General features: G+C 44.2%; 2 protein-coding genes across 2 annotated transcripts; one reads left to right on the top strand and one right to left on the bottom strand.

The window, feature by feature from the left end:
• The first annotated feature begins 1902 nt into the window (after positions 1-1902).
• nr1d1 (nuclear receptor subfamily 1, group d, member 1) lies at positions 1903-12304 on the top strand. The gene is made up of 8 exons (XM_084488172.1): positions 1903-2300; positions 7995-8312; positions 8463-8551; positions 8735-8879; positions 9118-9833; positions 10202-10387; positions 10663-10873; positions 11195-12304. Exons 1-8 carry the CDS (start codon positions 2240-2242, stop codon positions 11398-11400), a joined length of 1932 nt encoding a protein of 643 aa, XP_084344298.1. The 5' UTR covers positions 1903-2239; the 3' UTR covers positions 11401-12304.
• A 2510-nt stretch (positions 12305-14814) lies between these two features.
• On the bottom strand, positions 14815-20058 carry LOC311409110 (uncharacterized protein). Its single transcript, XM_084488867.1, has 9 exons — positions 20030-20058; positions 19169-19265; positions 18851-18974; positions 18051-18208; positions 17739-17881; positions 17261-17438; positions 16954-17093; positions 15325-15487; positions 14815-15082 (listed from the first exon to the last, which is right to left on the bottom strand). The coding sequence occupies exons 1-9, from the start codon at positions 20044-20046 to the stop codon at positions 15017-15019; spliced, it is 1086 nt and encodes a 361-aa protein (XP_084344993.1). The 5' UTR covers positions 20047-20058; the 3' UTR covers positions 14815-15016.
• Positions 20059-20135: the final 77 nt, after the last annotated feature.

Raw genomic sequence — 20135 nt, 5'->3', positions numbered from 1 at the left:
GATCATGCATTCAAAGCCCTCGAAAATAATATGATATCGTTGATGAAAATGTACGTCTTGGGTCCTCTGTGTGTCATTCAAGCAGCAGATAAGAGGATAGGCCTACTTGGCACACGCCCATTTATGTGAGCGCCAGAGAGAGAGCGAGAGAGATAGAGAATACACCAGGTAAAAGGATTGTGTGTGTGTGTGTGTGTGTGTGTGTGTGTGTGTGTGTGTGTGTGTGTGTGTGTGTGTGTGTGTGTGTGTACACACTGTAGCATGTAATAATTGTTGAAGGATAGCAATTGTGAATTCGGCTTCTGCTTCTACTCAATGCTTCTACTTACAAACAACTTCTAATACATTTTGTATATCACAATTCCTAATTAACCTGGAAAAAAAGATTAAAACATGTGAATGTAAATAAGGTGCCAGAGACCACAAAAAAGCTTAAATAAAAGCTTGTATATCACATTTTCAGGTGAGGCTCTCACATAAAGGGGAGATCCGGGCTTTGCTGTACTGTCCTGAGTCCTAAACACCACTGCTGCATGCGGGTTAATTATCCTTCGTTTTTTAAAGGAACAATGTTTATTAGTATACACAAAAAAGTTTAATTCAGTTCATGGAGCTGTTGTTAAAACATTCAACAATGGTCATTAGTACCCATTGCCTGCCCATGCAATAATTCATGTTGTAAAGTAATCCTCAGACGATATTTAAACGTACATTTCATTATACAAAGGTGATAATGGTAAACCAACATTATTCAACACTTGCCTGCTGTTGTGGATATAGATTTGAAAAATCGAACTGTTCTCATTCCCAACTGGATATCATTATGCAGCAGGTTATGTATTGACAAAATGGGAAAAATGTATCATATTTGAAAAGAATAAGATGAAGTCCAGTGAAGAAAAACATTGTTTTGAATGCATACTAATTACGTTTTATGTATCCTTTTTCATCAGATCAAAGTGGATACCAATAGAAAGGGTTGTAGAATTGGAGTGACAAATAGCATTTGATCAAGGACAGATCGAGACAAAACCATTTGATCTAGGGAGTTTAGCACGATGACACAAAAACACCATGTAGAATGAACATAACATCCAGTCCAGGCGATGCAAGCCTATGTAAACATGAACTCAAAGCCCACAGTGGAAGTGTGTTTATGGATGGGTGGCCCAGGGACCAGTAATGAGTGACCCGTAATCCTCACAGCTGTGAGCAATTTAACAAAACATAACTGGTGGTTAGGGAATGGAGTTGGCAATTGTCTATCGAAAATGTTGATTTAGTCAACGTTTAATTATTGATTTGGGCAAGAGGGCTGCCAGTCCTTTTATCCAGAATATTTAGAAATGGTCTGGTCTTGTGGCACCAATTGTGGTTGGATGATTTGATGATGAATGGGTGAAACGTTGGATGTATATCTCTCTATATATAGAAATATAAGAGAGAGCAGAGAGAGCTCGACAGAGATACATATAGATCGATCGATAGATAGAATATGGGTAGACAGGCAGACATACAGTCTAACCTCGATTATCTTAGATGGAATTTCCCCGATTATTTTCCGTCCTTGCCGTAGTACTGCATTAAACATATTTTCTCCGTGTCATAAAAAACACTCACTACTTTTCCATTGGCTAATATATAAAAGGATACGTCATCATATTCTAAATAGCCTAATTGACCGACAACCCTTCGAGTGCAGCCGACAACCCCACGTGCGCGAGGATTTAAGAAGTACAGAGGGATGTGTTTGTAGAAAAAAAGTGTGTCACTGGGGCACGAGGCTCTCCCCGCGGTCACATGGTCCCGTTTTCTGCCGCGTGCATTCCCAGAGCCTTCTGTTTGCGCGCGCCCTGGTTGTCTAGGGAGGAAGGGAGTGAGGGAGAGAGAGAGGAAGAACAAGAGAAAGAGAGGGTTGCCAGACAGCAAAAGCAGGCCGAAGGACAAACTGCAGTTCACAACGACACAGACAGAGACCGAGTGACAGCACGAATCGTTTTTTCTTTACACATCACAGTCAAAGAGAAGAGCCCAGCAGCCTCATGCAAAGCTTCCTGCACAGACACAATTGTGTCTTTCCGACAAAATGTCCGTATCAAAGTAGTTTGATTTATGACTCACGCGTAATTTACCTATAACAGAAAGCGTAAAAAGAAGACGCATAACTTTGAGATCGCCGATGATCCTTCGTTTTTTTCTAACTGAAAAGAAAATCTACGGATTGCGAAAGTAGGTCTGCATGACTCGTTTGGAGCTCAACATGACGACTGCAATGGACACAAACAACAATAGCAACACAGGTAAACGAAGTTTTCATCTTGTCATCTTGTCGTCTTATTACGATTTGAAGATTGAATGAGCCATTCCAGTATTTGCATGGCTGGTGTTTTCAACAGAATTTGGACTTATAATAGGCCTAATTCACAAATAGCTCCACCAGCGAGTGGCCAATCCTTACACGGTGTTCTGGTGGCATATTCTACCGTGTGATGTCACGGTGAAAACCCACCAGTAGTTCAGTGGGTAAAGTCCATCCCGTTACAGTAGACCTAGGCTATGCATGAACGCGCAATGGTCCAACTTCTGCCGTGCGTCAAAATGGATCTCCTTTCAATATGGTCTACTGGAAATACTTAAATAATAAAAGTTCAATGTGTGCCAAATGTGAGTGTCACGTTGCATCTTTCAGTAAGGAGCTGCTGAAGGGAGGCAATCTATTTGGTCCGTTTAATTACTAAGCGTGTAGGTCTTTGTTACTCAACTCTTTAAGAAAAATATTGATCCAACCACAGTGATTAATTGGATTGGAGGTGCAGTGCTCAAAATTATGTTGTTGAAAAGTTTAAATCTCAGTAGGCCTATTCATGAACTCAAATGGGCTATAATATATAATTATCAGTGGGATTATATTAACCTCCGAGGTAACCCCAATGAAACATTAAAATGTAGGGTTAGGCCTTCATTGGGTTGAACATTAAACTGCAAAAAAGAAAAGAAAATGAATAATACATAGTTCGTGACGTGTATAATAAGTCATAGGTATTCTATGTTTGGCATACATCAGCCGGCCGAAATCACGGGTAGGCCTACCCTCTTGTGTTTAGTGGATTTCGGGGAACTAGGTCATCGTGACGGGGGTTGGGGTTGGTGTCAGGTGGACTGGCAATCCAGTGATGTGCACGCGCGGGTGTTCCAGGCGGCGTTCACATGGACCGGCGAAAAGAGCCATGTGCGTTTTGTTTTCACTGCTCTGTTCTTTCGGTGGACCTCGTGCGATTGGTTCATAGTAGTAGGGCTCCAAGCTCATAGCATAATTCCTCGCCGCATTATTATCTGTCTCCGCCCCCCCATCTTCCCGTCCTCCTCCCACGTCCACTCCTCCCTTTCCCCATATGACCCCGTGTCCTCCTCCTCCTCCTCCCCCTTTCGCTCTGACGCATGTTGGCCAGCAATGTGCTCGCCCTGTCTGGCTCTCTCCCAAGAGCCATATAGACTCGCCCCCGTTCACAAAACGTGGTGCGCAAACAAACCCAAGACGATTTAAATCTGAATAAACTCTCCGAATGAATCCGGGTAGCCTCAGTATGCCATGTAAAAGCCGTGTAAATTCAATAACAGTGGAGCGCTTCTGTTTTTTTGCTATCTGGTATAAAAACATTTTTAACACGCCCTAGTCCTTTTTAAAATGTTGAATATTCCTCTGCATTTAAGTGTAGGCTATTAATTGATGCCCCCCAGTACCCTGGACAGCGCCAGCGAGTGTGTTTGTACTGCATACAGAATGGATGGAGAAACGTGAGCGCACGGAAGAGGGCGGGAGGAAACACGAGGCGTGTTCTCATGGGCGCGGCTACATGGAGGCAGTCTCGTTGTCGAGTCTGCTGTTCTGAAGGCGCACGTGGCGCCGGGGCGTGATAGACTGAAACACACGAGCCTCTCTGAAAGTACACACGAGGGAGAATCGGGCTGTAGCAAGCAAACCGACCAAACGTTGGAGGCATGGCCTCGAACACTCTCCCACACATTCCTTTTTAAATGACAACACATTCCTTTTAAAAGGTTAAACATGGCTCAACTCGGGCTTTATAAAGTAGACGTAGTTTGAAAACAAATATATATTTTCTTGGGTTATCTCTTTTTGTCAGGATTTCCCATTCTTCACACACACACACACACACACACACACACACACACACACACACACACACACACACACACACACACACACACACACACACACACACACACACACACACACACACACACACACACACACACACACACACGGGATCCGGTACGGGTCCAGTGGAGTCTTGACGGAGGGGCTGAGGAGCATGGAACTGGGGACAAGGAAACACGGGTTAGGATGGTAGGTCAAGGTTAGGATAGTTCTTAAGAACAAAGGATTGCACAGAGGAACCATAAGACGATACGAACTGTCTGTTGGTTGTGTTACTATCTGGCGACGATCGTCTGGAGAACCGGGGTTGAAATAGAGGGAGCTGATTGGTGATCACCGGCAGGTGTGTGGAGCTGAGTGGAGAGAAGGCTGGGAGGAGTTTGTGACATTACCCCCCCCCCCCCCCCCTCAACGGACGCCACCTGGCGGATGCCTGGCTGCAATCGTATGGGCCCGGTTAAAGTCTGTAATGAGGGACTGGTCCAGGATCTGCCTCCGGGGAATCCACATCCGCGCCTCAGGGCCATACCCCTCCCAATCGACCAGATACTGGTAGCCCCTACCACGGCGGCGCACGTCCAGTAACCGCCTGACCGTAAATGCCGAGTGGTTGTCGATGATCCGCGGAGGCGGTGGGTCTGGTGTGGGGGGGGGACAAGGGACTGGTGGAGACGGGCATGATCAAGGAGACGTGGAAGGTGGGGTGGACACGAAGGGAGGGAGGGAGCCGAAGACGAACAGCACAGGGATTGACGAGAGAGAGTCGATAACAAAAGGACCAACATAACGGGGGGCGAGCTTGCGGGAGTCTCCCCTGAGTGGGAGGTCCCGGGATGAGAGCCAAACCTGCTGGCCAGGGGCATAGTGCGGCGCCGGGGCCCGGTGGCGGTTAGCCTGGTGCTGGGAGCGAGTGGAAGCCCGAAGTAGTGCAGCACGGGTCTTACCCCAGGTGCGCTGGCAGCGGCGCATGTGGGCCTGAATGGAGGGGACAGAGATCTCTGCCTCCTGAGAAGGAAACAGAGGGGGCTGGTAACCCAGGGAGCATTGAAATGGGGACCGACCTGTAGAGGCACTAGAGAGGGAGTTGTGGGCATACTCGACCCATGGCAATTGAGTACTCCAGGAGGAAGGGAGGAGGTGACACAACGGAGCATAGACTCCAACTCCTGATTCACTCTCTCTGCTTGACCATTGGATTGGGGGTGGTACCCAGAAGAGAGGCTTGTGGTGGCTCCAAGGGCCGCGCAGAAGGCGTGCCAAACCTGGGAGATGAACTGGGGCCCACGATTGGAGACAATGTTGGCGAAATACGTGGGCGACCAAGAGGTCGGCGGTCGCCCTGGCAGAGGGGAGGGCAACAAAGTGAGCGGCCTTGGAAAAACTGTCTATGATCGTGAGAATGGTGGTGTTAGCGTTAGAGTTGGTGTTACCAGTAACCAGAGGATGGGCAGAGGATGAAGAAGACCGGAGAGGGGCCTGGTGGAGGTCTTGTTCCGATCACAGGTGGAAGGTAGCGGACCCAAAAGCACGACACCAGGTAGACCAGGCAGGTTTAAAGGAACAGAAGTGTTTATTGATAATCTGGGGGGGCTGGAGAATGCTGGAGATCTGGTACGGGTCCAGTGGAGTCTTGACGGAGGGGCTGAGGAGCATGGAACTGGGGACAAGGAAACACGGGTTAGGATGGTAGGTCAAGGTTAGGATAGTTCTTAAGAACAAAGGATTGCACAGAGGAACCATAAGACGATACAAACTGTCTGTTGGTTGTGTTACTATCTGGCGATGATCGTCTGGAGAACCGGGGTTGAAATAGAGGGAGCTGATTGGTGATCGCCGGCAGGTGTGTGGAGCTGAGTGGAGGGAAGGCTGGAAGGAGTTTGTGACACATATGCAATATTGTGTGGATCTAACATTTAAAAGGACTGTAAATAAAAAAGGTCCACCATATTAGATGGCAACCCCATAACATAAACCACCCCTGTCGTAGTGTGCTGTCCTGCCCCCCCTGTCCTTTATGTCAGATAACATAAAGGACATTCGTCATCTGAAACGTATTCAGTTGAAATAAAACTGAACAAGGTCGGTATTGAATGACACCACCATTGAGATAAGTTTGCACCGATGTGTCTCATACTGGGCGGCTGTCTATCTATCTTTCCACATCGCATCTGTTGAGAGTGCCGTCAATGTCCATCGGTCAAGTGGAACCCTGCAAAACCTCAGCCTGTGGGACCTTTTTGGATGAATAGATTATCAGAGAGAGTATATTATAGCTATATGTTACATCAGGATATCAGTGTGATGGGAGATGTTCTGTATGGTACAGTAATGTATTTGCGTATATGTATATGTATGTATGTGTGTGTGTGTGTGTGTGTGTGTGTGTGTGTGTGTGTGTGTGTGTGTGTGTGCATGTGTATGTGTATATGTGTGTGTGTTTGTGTGTGTTTGGTGCGCCTGTGTGTGTTTGTGTGTGTGCGTCTGTCTTTGCACATGTTTGCATGAGAACACTGAACAGAGGACATGTGTCTGTGACATGTGCCCTCAGTGGGGCGGGGGCTGGGGGGGGGGGAGATAAAGTTCCTGCTATCTGAAACAAAACAAAGCCAGGCTCAGCCACCTGCCAGAGAGACACTTAACACTAGTGTCTTGGGTATCACCACAAGACACCACACACACACACACACGTATATGGTGTGTGTGTGTGTGTGTGTGTGTGTGTGTGTGTGTGTGTACGTACATGTGTTTTCACATGTTGGTGTGTTTGCACATGTTTGTGTGTGTGTGCGGTTCCAACCAACACAGATCAATTGATAGAGCATAAGTACACATGCACACACACGCACACACACACTCTGATTTGGTTCATTTGGTTGTGCGCGCGCGCACACACACACACACACACACAGTTTTGCACATTTAACGGTTGAACGCTTGCCTATGAAATAAAGAATGAGAAACAAACGCTGCATTGCAGAGGCTGGAGCCTCGGGGGCCGGCAGCTCTGCTGCCTGGGCTCATGAGGGGGATGTCTGGCTATGTGGGCAACAGTAGCAGCAGCTCCGTGCCAAATCCATCTGCTCCACCAGCCTGTACTACCAAGCGAGGTCTGTCCTCAAGTAGACCCCCACCCAGCCACGTCCGTCATAGCTCATAGTCCTCTCTGATTTGGTTCATTCAGTTATCATTCATTAGTTGTTTTCTTAATATTGTTCGTACTTTCATTCATGCTGTCTTTCATTATTATTATGAATTATTACATTATTATTATTATTAGTACAAAATAGTTTTTGCCCTGTTACTTTGGTTTTGATATTGTAGATCCTGGTATTAGCAGGGAACATTTACAGACGGTTTAGGGCTTGGGAAGGAGGAAAGAGAGTGAGAGGGTTGTGCAGTGAGAGGGTCGTACATGTTGTGCAGTGTTCCTGGCTCTGGAGCAAAGCGCAAGCCCAGTTGTTTTGAAATCTGTTAACCCCTGAGGAACCGCCACCTGACGCTGCGTGTGTGTGTCCACCCCCGTTCCCCTGCCTCAATCTGTTGTCATGGTAACAGGAACAGCTCCCTCCTGACCAACCTACTTGCCTTAAGAGACAGTTAGGAAAAGCAATCTCAGGCACGTGTCCATAGACACACAGCCTTCTCACCTCTCTCTAGTTAGAGAATGGAGCCATGTTTACTCTGTACACAGCCTGCAATGTTGGCTCACTGTGTGTGTGTGTGTGTGTGTGTGTGTGTGTGTGTGTGTTCAACATTGAACCATGAACTGTTCTCACAATGTTCTCATGTCTCCTCCTTCTCTTCTCTTCTGCAGGAGGTGTCATCTCCTACGTGGGCTCCTGCGGCGGCTCGCCAGCGCGCATCAGTCCCGTGTCTATGTACAGTGACAACTCCAACTCCCAGCCCTGTTTCGCCTCCTCCTCCACCTCCTCCTCTCCTCCGTCCTTCCACAGCAGTGGCAGCTCCAGCTCAGGCTCGGGCGGAGAGGATGGCTCCTCCTCCTTCTCCTCTTCCTCCTCATCTACCTCCTCCTTGTCCTCCTCATCCTCTTCAGTGGGAGGCTCCCATCGTTGCCGTGACGATAGGAGCTCGCTGAGAGCAGCCCCCAGCAAGTCCGTGGCTAGGCTTACCAGTAAGTACCAGTTCAGGTCACCGTAGGGACATTTCACTACGAGGTCTCTGTCAGCTGTTGTTGGTCGGGATTTCCTTTGACCTGCTGTCTAACTGAATGTGTGTGTGTGTGTGTGTGTGTGTGTGTGTGTGTTTGTTTGTGTTCCTGTAGAGCTGAATGGCATGGTCCTGCTGTGTAAAGTCTGTGGAGATGTGGCCTCAGGTTTCCACTACGGAGTCCATGCATGTGAAGGATGTAAGGTGAGATACTGACACACACAAACACTCACAGACGCACACACACACACACGCGCACACACACAAAATACAGATCAAGATTTGTTTGAACTGAACATTGATGATAAATTGGTTACAGCCAGCCAGATCAGTCCTTGATAACAATCAACTTTTCATCCAATAATACATTTCCATTGGTTCGCTCAGGGTTTCTTCCGCCGCAGCATCCAGCAGAACATCCAGTACAAGAAGTGTCTGAAGAACGAGAGCTGCACTATCATCAGGATCAACAGGAACCGATGCCAGCAGTGTCGCTTTAAGAAGTGCCTCTCCGTGGGCATGAGCAGAGATGGTGAGTGTGTGCTCCAAGGTGCCCCCACTGGCAGCAAGCATGATGTATTTAATTATAACCCACTGGTCCATCTATAAAGGGCTCCATTATAGAACACTGCACTCCTGGGGTATCTTTGGAAAGAAAGTGCTGCCATTACGATCCCCTAATCTATTTTCTGTATTCTCCCTCTCTCTCTCCCTCCCCCTCTCTTTCTCTCCCTCCCCCTCTCTCTCTCTCTCTCTCTGTCTCTCTGCAGCGGTGCGTTTCGGCCGCATCCCAAAGCGGGAGAAGCAGAGGATGCTGGCGGAGATGCAGAGTGCCATGAACAACATGGTCAACAACCAGCTGCAGAACGACTTCCAGCTCGCCAGCCTCTCCTCCTCCTCCTCCCCGCCTCCTCCCTCCTCCTTATCCTCTCCCTGCCCGCCTCAGCCGCCTGCCCTCCCCGCGGCACCTTCGTCTCCTACGACCCCTGCTCCGGCCATGTCCTCCTCCCGGCCTTCTCCCTCTACCCAAGGTCAGGGTGCGCCTCCTCCTCCGTCCAACCCCCCCTGCCTCTCCTCCCCCTCCTCCGCCAGGCCTCCTGCTCTGCTCCGCCCCGCCAGTCTCGGCGTGGACTCCACCATCAGTGCCATCGCGCGTGCTCACCGCGAGACCTTCCTGTATGCGCACGACAAACTGACCAATCCCAACGCGCTTAATCCGCAACGTAACCAACAACACCACCAGCACCAACAAGCCCTCCGCAATGTGGAGACAAACAACTGGGTCTCCAACCAGTGTTCAAGTGGTTACCACGCCAACAGACTCAACACCATCTACCGCAACAACAACAACTTTGACAGTAGTAACATGGGCCAGCATCGCCACGGCAACAACCGCCACAGCAATCTCCCTGGGGGACAGATGCATGGCAAGCATGCACAGCAGGGACAGAACTGTCCCATGAAGAATCACACTGATATCATGCTGGTAAGATCAAATCAATATATATATATATATATATATATCGTCAACTGTAAGGTCATACTTTTCTGTTAGCTATGTGTGCGTGCGTGTTGGTGGATGCGTGCATGTCTCGATACAGGGTTAATGAACAAAATCCAATTTGTTTATATTCCCATGGTTATACTTCTCATTGATGTTTGAAAGAATGACAGAGAAATAATCTATCTGTCTTTCAATCTATGTATCTACCCATATATATATATATATATGTGTGTGTGTGTCTGGTTACCTATTATCCTCTTCTCCTCTTCTCCTATTTTCCTAACGATATGCATACTAACCATGTTTCTCTTTCCATCTCTCTCTCTATATCTCTCCATCCCTCTGTCCAGGCGTGTCCTATGAACATGTGTCCCAGGGCAGACCCCTCCAAGAGCTCCCAGGAGATCTGGGAGGACTTCTCCCTCTCCTTCAGCCCTGCCGTCCGGGAGGTGGTGGAGTTCGCCAAACACATACCAGGATTCAACACTCTGTCACAGACCGACCAGGTCTCTCTGCTGAAAGCTGGCACCTTTGAGGTATGCATTGACCCACAAAACCAGAATACATGCACACAGACATCTTTGTGTAACGGTAGCCTTTAATACATATTTTCGATCATCATGATAATGATGCACCAACTGTTGTATTGAGAATAAGAAAGATTTATAGTATAGCACACAAATCAATTGCTAATTAAAGCAATTTTTATATTGCTAATCTAACCCTAATTTCCTTATTCCCAATCTCCCAGCAAACTCCAAACTCAATTTGATGGTGTTATTATATATTATTTGTGTCATTCCTTCGTCAGGTGCTAATGGTGCGCTTTGCCTCGATGTTCAACGTGAAAGAACAGACGGTGACGTTTATCTCTGGCACCACCTATGGGCTGAAGGACCTGCGGGCCATGGGGATGGGTGAGCTGCTGGGGGCCATGTTTGACTTCAGCCACAAGCTAGCATCACTGGAGCTCAGCCCAGAGGAGCTGGGCCTGTTCACTGCTGTGGTGCTCGTATCTGCAGGTAAATAAGAGGGGAGGGGGCTTTGCTTGAAGGGAAGGTGGCAGTGGAGCTAGGATGGTTGGGTGAATGTTTTGAGGAGAAGATGGATGCTTGCTTCCAATAATTCTCTTTTAACAGATTTTTCAATGTGATTCCTGCCTCTGTTAAGCACTCTGAAGTGTATTTGTGTTCGAAGAGTGCTATATAAATAAACTTGTCTCGCCCATACCTCTGACAGATCTGGCCAGATTGCCAAGATAGTAAAGACGATAGAACTTAATGAGACGCAAAAAATGAGCTGGATTTGATCTTCAATATCATCCTCTCTCTCTGTCATCTCAGACCGGTCTGGCATCGAGAACTTCACCACGGTGGAGCAGCTCCAGGAGAGCCTGATCCAAGCTCTGCGCTTATTGGTCAGCAAGTCACCCAACCATCACCATGGCGACTCGCCCCGCTTCACCAAGGTCCTGCTCAAGCTCTCCGACCTCAGGACCCTCAACAACATGCACTCTGAGAAGCTTCTCTCCTTCCGCATCGACGGCTGAACACAAACACCACAGGCTGGCCCAGGATGATGACAACGATGAATGATATTGATGTCATCCTCAACGAGGCACCGTGCTAAGGCGCTCTTCTTTACCACTGAAACTGGTTTGTCACATAAACATTTGAACTTCATTGTGTTGTCTCCGCTTGCATCAGCCCAAAGTTCAGGAACTGAGACATCTGTCTCTGAGAAACCTCTGATTGTTTTTTCATTTCCTTCAAAAACGAGGAAATTATACGAGTACTGTCACACAGTGATGATATCATGGAGAACCATAGGTCTAGTGAGTGTACTGGATGCTAAGGTTGGACTGAGAGTTTGGACAATGTGAAAACTGGGCAAAATAAGCGGCCGTCACAATGTCAACTAAAGTGGCACTGTAACCAGGTCCCTGAAACCTGTTTCCAAAATACTTAAAATGACTGAAATTGGAGCAAACCTATGGGGCTCCTAATGCTTCACAAAGCCCCCGCCCGAAGCCTGAGTACATCTCTTGTAATGAATGGATCTCTTCAACAAAAACCACAATAAACCAGAACAGTCCTGTACACTGGGAGAGTGTTGACCACTAGTGTAGACCACCTTCATCCTGGAGGAACCCTGCCCACTCTAGTCCACGAAGAAAATTGTCATCTACCTGCACACACACACATACATAAACACACACACACTATAGGCTGGACTGCATGTATTCATTTTAAAACAGTTCATATGCAGTTTGTATGCAGTTGATACATTATGCAGTAGTGTGAAGTTATCACACATAAATACCATGTAACAAACTGTTGACAAATCACCATGAATACAAATATACTTGAAACGTTTTTAAAATTCTGTATTAAACACTTAAATATATAAATATATATATTTTGTTAATTTGAAATATGCTCATGGTGCAAATATTATATGAGTGGGGCACAGATATATAAAGATATAAACATTCTTGTATGTATGAAATGCATTATACAGAATTCAAGTATCCTGATTGTATGTATTTATGTTGTAAAAGCATTATTACTTTAAAAAAAAAAAGATCTACAATCTGTAAGAAAAATGTATTGTTATGTTCCATAATTTTTTACTGTTAACTTTGTTTAACTTTAGGTGGACAATGTTAACAACCTTATTTATTGAGTCAAATTTAGAAACACCTGTGTCGGAGTGTGTGGTGGGGATGATGGCTGGTTTAAGCAGCCTCATCCCAGAGGAACAATGTCCATACTACACACCACCTAGGTGGCTGCCACACTCCACCTAGGTGACTTCTTTTGGGCTCCTCCAGGCAAAGAACCAAGTGCTGTGGTGTAAAAAATCGGGTTTATTGCAAAGGTGTGACAATGATACACGGCAAGGGTGCTCCGCTGCTATCAAGGACATCTCCCCTGAGTGTGGGTTATTGTCCAGTCCAGTCCAGTCACTCTGGCAGGTGAGGCTGCTTAAACCAGCCATCATCCACACACACTCACAAAACCTGGTCTAACAAAAAGCCCAGATTCTACTAAAGCATTAGAATATCAATTGAAGAAACGCATTGAAGTAGCTTTAAAAAATGGTAGGTAAGCTGTCTATATAGAAAATAATGAAAACCACCATCTGCCTCTAGACTCATCCAGTGTTGGTTGTGGACAGCATACTACAATAAGCCAACAACAGCACTACATTTGGGGAGTTTATACTGTGTTTGCATTCGGCAATAGCCGATGGTTTGAATACAAACTCAAGCTGGGTAGGGGAACTGAATACTATGTCCCACATCTCAGAGCATTTAGAAACAAGATGGAACCAAGATGGCCGGTAGGTGAATAAGGCCCTTGGCCGACTGTCGGTTCCCAGATCACAGATCACGGTCTGTCATCGTGAATGTCTGTAGTTTCAATCAAAACATTCTAAAGGCCACAGGATGAGGTCAGAGAAGGTGAATGTATGGGCCGGGAAAGGGTTTAAAGGAGTGGAGTTAGGCTAACCGTTATGTTCCTTGTTGAGGCTGGACATGATGTAACATCTAGAATAAAGATAAGGCTGATTCATTCAATCGGGTGCACGTGCACTCATTACATTTATATCTCAAACTGAGTATAGGTGTGTTGGTCAGACAGTCCTCTTCTAAATCATACTTTTGCTTGCTTACCTTTTGTTCTTTATAGTCTGATTCTTAAAGGTTTAACATTATTTGTATGTTCAATGTTGAGCTGTAAGTTGGTGTTTAGAGATCTGCTTGCTGGAGTGGTTTGTAGATTACAGTCATCGTTGTAAACATCAGTATTTCTCAGAAATACTTCTCCCTTAGCAGTTTCGATGACAGCTGCTGTGATAATCAACCGCTCTGTATTCGTCAGGGCTAACTTAAAAATACCTGCGACAGTGAGATGGGAGAAAGTCGCGAGCAGCAGTGATAATAAGAGAGCCTGACAGTGTGAGAAGGACGATTTGCGACTCTCACGAAACAGATTGAGGTCAAATTACCGCCGCGTAATAAATAACATTCTTCCTCTGCGCTCATTGGTCGGTTGAATCTTAGTTTCAGAAACCGTACCAACTCAACCGACCAATCCATGTCGTCGTTGGGAATGGGCAGGGAAAGCGGGAAGGAGATGATATCAGAAGCATATATAAATATATTACCATCTAAAGAAACAATTCTAACCCCCCTATCCATAAACCTTTTTGGGTGTTTTTATAAATATATTTGTGTTTAATGTGTTTGACTGTTGTGATATTCAATTATTGAATACATTTATAGGTTTTTCTCAACTCTCTAGGTTCTACATCTATTCCCTCACTTGTCACAATGTGTGTGGGACTAATATATATATATATATATATATATATATATATTATGCAGACACAGCTACTTTAACCCCCTACTATGTCGTCAGCATAATTGGTTCTTCAGTCATATCTGGACATTTGGTATAAAAAATAAAACAAGTGTGAATGGTTTTAAACCTGATGTGTCCTGCTAAAAACCAAACCATACCCATATGTTTAGGATATATCCAGCCTAGTGTAAAACGTAGAGGTGACGTAATTGTCTAATGAGGATGTGCCCCCCAAACAGCTGTACGACGCTTGTTTGCGTTGTCACATCTGTCGCAAGGGAGAAGGCTGTCCGGAGTCCCAGAGGGACGGCTCAACACTGACGATGTAATCGCTCCCTCTAGTGGTGTAAAAATAGTACTGCAGGATACAGATACGTTAATTACGTAGTTTGGTTTAGACAATTGTACAGAAATAAAATATTTTTATCAAAACAATCACAAAGACATTAACAACACAGTGAAATATAATAATAATGCGCCATCAGATGGGAAAAAGTTTACATTTTTATTTATACAATTTAATTTTTAAGTAGAAAACTTCCACATCACTTCATAAGTGATCACCAAATGACAAGATGCTAGTGGGAAACGCTACCATGTGGAAAAATAAAGTAACTCCAACCTCAAAAAAAAAACAGGTGATAAATACCACAGGGAAGATACAACAATTATTAACAGGAAGAATGTAGTCAAGAAGGAGAGGAAGAGATGAATCAATGCAAAGAGATTACAGTACAAAAGTGTTGACAGGTCAGGTAAAAAACTTTTAAGAAATAGAGAAACAGAGCATTGTCTTCAGACAAGGGGACTAGTGGAGAGGAAAACCAGCCACTCTGTAAGGCTCATATTTTCTTTAGGAGGCTGAAAGACAGACAGAAAAGACCATTATTCAAGAACACATTTATTTGAAATAATATCCGCAATTCAAAATTACTTATAAATAATAATTATAGTTCAAGAAATTACTTGGCACCATATTTCTGGTAAAGTGTAAAATAAAGTTAAATATACATAATATTCACAACATGGGTGGTTATTCAGTTGTATCTAGCTTGTTACTGAGGAGAAACAGACTCCAGGGGTGTAAGTGTATTGAAGGGTACCTGCAGCATGGAGGTGTCAATGCGCTGTGCGTCTCTGCGTATGGAGCCCAGGCGCGCATGTCCCGTGCTGGGGTATCCCTCCTCCACCTCCAGGGAACACACCACGGAGGCCGACTTCAGGTACACCAACAGCTTCTGGGCCGGCCGCCAGTCTATGGCAAAACTACAGAGAAATACATGGATAATCAAGTTTTACACAGTATTGATACATGGCACAATATACTCATACATGAGGAAGCATGCATTACTATGCATGTGGTAATTCAAAAAAGCTATGTCGTGTGGGACGACCTTATCTGTGCTCCCTGCACTATCTGTGCAGGGAGCCAGTGGGGCAGAGCTGAGAGGGTCGTCCCTCTCTGCTCGCATGCTGGCTTTTGGTTTTAAGGCTGGCTTTTGGTTTTAAGTTCCTCTTTGTTTGGTGCCTTTTGGGCTTATCTTAAATTCTGTTTACACCCTATAAAACCCTAACAATATTCTTCCCAACCATCTCATTAGTGCTGTCAAACAATTAAAATTCATGATATATATATATATATATTACACACTATTTAGGACTGGGCAAGTTAACGCAATCTTATTTTAACACGATTAATAAAAATTGACGCATTAACGCACACTCATTTTTACTTTGATTTTGAAAGGTTTTGCCCACAGAATGATGAAGTGAAAATGAAGTCCCTCAATATTATTTGGCTTAACACCATGACCAACATTCCGAGACATCCATTAACATCCACATTTGCCTCAAACAATGTTACAGCCCATGTCAATAGTTGTGAAATTATGTTCTTGTTGTTCTTTTAATTGTTTGTTACTCTGACCGTTCTATTTAATATTGTGGAAAGGATGTTAGTGAATGATTCAGAGCATGATGCATTTTAAATGGCATCACTTTTGGTCTTGTCTTCTTTTTTTCTTAAAACAATTATAGCTGAAAATAAACATTTAAATAAACAACACAGCCAAATTACAACCAATAGCTTCAGTCATTGAGGGCAAAAATAGGCCCAATGATTTTTTTATTTAGTTTTACAAATCAAGAGTAGGCCTGATTTGACTAATTGGCTTTGCATCCTTTCCTTCTGCCCTTGTAGTCCAAGACATGCTGCCCACCAGCTTTCAAAGTACAATGCTGCCACTGGTAGATTTGTATACATTTTATTCACATAATTATCCCTCCCTTCTATTTTGTAGTTCACCAAAACACCCTGAAACAACTTGATTCTCACATACTTTTGCCACCATATGCCACTAACAGTGCAAGCAGGCCAATGGCAACCAAGTGCGCAGTCCTTCCTCCCTCACTTTAAAAACCACCAGCCGCCACTGATATATATATATATTTTTTTTTTTTATCCTAAGAAGCATTTATTTTATGCTTTCATAAGCATAAAATTATAGGTCAAAATCTTAATTCCATGACAATACACAAAACACTGCACAATAGGCAATAAAAGATCTAAATTATTTCCTAACGTTTAGATGGAATGTAGGCAAATATAAAATTGTATAGATACGTGCTTGTGACATTTATATTGGCAAAAACATTTGTTCATTAGTAGGTGATCCGTGATGGTTTATTTGCCGGACATGTATTTAGCATGTCTACTTATGTGTGTGCGTTACCTGCTGTGCAGAGTCTGTATCTCGCCCAGCATGTCCCCTTGGCTGGTGTAGCTCTGCATCACCTCCAGCAGGGCGGAGCGCAGCTCAGACAAACGACCCTTCATGCAGTTCTCTTCCAGACCAGCCTTACCCTGGTTCACCTGCAAAGAGATTGAGACCGTTACCCAAACAATGCTCTTATTTTCATAAGCTACCTGCTGTGGTCCAGGACACAGACGGAAGGAGTACTGATCCAAGGATTTGACATCAAAGCCATGATTAACTTTTTCTAATGATTAAACATTTTGTCTTTCACACATCCATTAACCTGCAATTTGAATCTGTCATCAGGGCACCAGGTGACTGACAGCCTCAAAGGCAACAGCTCATTGGAGACCTGGCCTCCAGCGAGGAGGGGCCTCTGTTCCACAACCAGCTCTGATTGGTTGATCTGCAGCAACTTGGTCTGCATAACATCCTGTGTGGCCGACACGTAACCTCGGAGCCTGGTGGATGTTTCAAATGAATTAGCAAACACTCACATAAGATATAAAATATAGATGCTAAAATACATACAGTAGTAAATAATAACCATATGTTGTTATTTGGTTGTCATTTAGCGTCAGGAAATATATATATTTCAAATTGGCAGCCAAACAAAAAGGAAACATTAAGCAGCAAAATGACTAATTACTAATTCTTAATTGGGGTTGAGAAACAGGAAGGCTTTGATTATAATTTTCAAATAATTATTTGTCTTCAGTGTGACCCTGGCCATTCTCTTATTCATTCATTTCATCACTCACTCTTCTGCTACTTTTTGCCATTTGTCGAGACAGTTGACAGATGCCTCGGACTCAGCCTTCAGACTTGCCAGTTGACTGTCACACACATGCAATGCATTGTGTGATTTCTGTAGCACCATCTCCAGCTTTTTGCTTTGCTGCTTCTGTTGAGTTATAAAGAACCAAAGAACCAAGTATTTGAACTGAACTGCAACATTAATCAGCAATTGTTTATAATTTGGACATGATAAATTACAGTCAAAGTTATATCAAAATGATATATGATTAATTTATTGACAGATCATTGCAGCCCTAGTTCAAGTGCATGTTCACCTTCTCCTTCAGCTCCTTGACTAGTTGCACGAGTCTGAGTCGCTTGCTGACGATCTGCTCTGCTCTCGTCTGCAAACCACCAATCAGGACATCCATCTCCTCTACCCCCAGTCTGGTCTCTGCCTTCAGGGCCTTCCATCTGGAACGCGCCTTTCCGTCTTCAAACACAAACAGAGGGGCATTATGGGGGATATCTATATCTATCTATCTATATATTTCACGCTGTGATTCTTAGGCTATCTTTGCAGTTAATGCTATGCGCAGACTACCCAGTAAGAAGCCTTACAGGTAGCCTAATAATCACAGCATTGTAAATAGTGCCAAATTATCTTTATCTTTATAGATAAAACGACAATGTTATTGGGTTGCATCTGACACTCGTTTTTTTAATAACCAACTATTTGGAACGCATTGGACATTTTTGGAAATTGATTAAAACTGGAATAACCGTACATAATAACGAGCTAGGCTCCTGTAACTATGCAAGTCATTGGAAACAGCTGATGGAAAAGCCAAACCCTGCAGCTCCCCTTATGGACCTACATTGATGAATTTGAAACTAAACAACTAGTCTGATTGTGGGTAAGATCTCCAAAATATACAGCTATCGTGTCCCATCACTTTTAGAACCTTTTTAGAGACATGATTCAAAAAGAACAAAGATAACAATGAAACCATGGAACTGCCTCCAAGCATACTGCTTTGAAAAAAGGAAAACTGTGTGAAACATTTTTGATTTGATGTATAAGAAGAGGCCTTTAAATGTGAGAGGAAGAAAGAAAGGGGAGAGGTCAGCCTACCAGGGTTGGGTGGGCAAGACTGTGTCAGTAGCTGCTGTGAAGAGTCTAACCCCTCCAGCTGGGACATCATGGAGTCCAAGACTGACATCTGTCTCCATAGAACCTTCTGGATGCGACGGCTGTCCTACACATACACACACAAAAAAGAGACATTGAATACACAACATTGACATGTTTATTTTCCACACAAATAGGAACCGTGAAATCATCAACCAATCCACCAATCACAAAATTGGAAAACTGAAAGTAAGTGATGTACACTTGACAAGATTGAGATCTCCATAAACCATGACAAGTAAGTATACTTTGTAAACATACGATCAGGTATAGGAGCATCCTGTCTGCCTCCACATATTCAGACTGCTCCGGGTCCCCATAGAGGTCCAAGAGTGCCGGGTCACATCTCTCCAGAACCCTTTAATAAATATAAGGATAGATTTTGTGTTAAACAACCAGAGGAAGGAGCAAGATGGATTTGGTCAATGGATCATCTCTTCTTAAGGCATCCATTTGGGCTGTAAATGTAGTTCTGAATAAAACATTAAACATTAGGCTCAAACATAAGCGTGGCTTCTGCAGATTGCTCTTATGGGAATGCATTAACATTAATAATAGACAACTTGATGTTTATGTATTTATATATACACGATTAATCGTGCACTAAGGTTGAATTGATCTCAATACTACTTTAATTACAGGTATACAGTACATACGGCTATGCCGACAATAGAAGCTCCACAAACACAACACGCACCGTCAAAATAATAGATAAAGATACTAATACAAACAGGTGTAATTTGACAGTTTTAGAATCGCAGTAGCCCAAGTGTCCCCCAAACTGTTCACACGGATGGAATCGTTCAGAGAAAGAATTGTCAATACACAATAATTAGCAGAAATAAGGAAACCACTGAAACCACTACGTTCGAAGCCATTGTTTAAAGCCATGAAACGATTGCCCACTTCACTAAACCATCTTACAATTCGACATTAAAATACTCATAGTAGCTATTAATGGTTAGCCTCTATAGCTAAACCAAACTTTACTGTCTACATCCCTGCCACACTCTTAGAAACCTAACACAAATATGAAGTATTGAACTAAGCTTTAACCACTTGTCATTGTTAATATCGTTGATATACTATGTTTGTTTAATAATAGAGTGTATACTGACTTACGATTGAACAGTCGCCATTTGTATTTTCAAATATCGGCGGGGCAACTCGTGCTTTGATTGGTTTGCAGAGAGTGGTGCGTCACTTCCGACCAAGCATTAGCCATTCA

The sequence above is a fragment of the Micromesistius poutassou genome (genome assembly GCF_964030765.1).
Source record: "Micromesistius poutassou genome assembly, chromosome: 1".
Lineage (NCBI taxonomy): Eukaryota > Metazoa > Chordata > Actinopteri > Gadiformes > Gadidae > Micromesistius > Micromesistius poutassou.
This window is presented reverse-complemented; position numbering and strand designations above follow the sequence as displayed.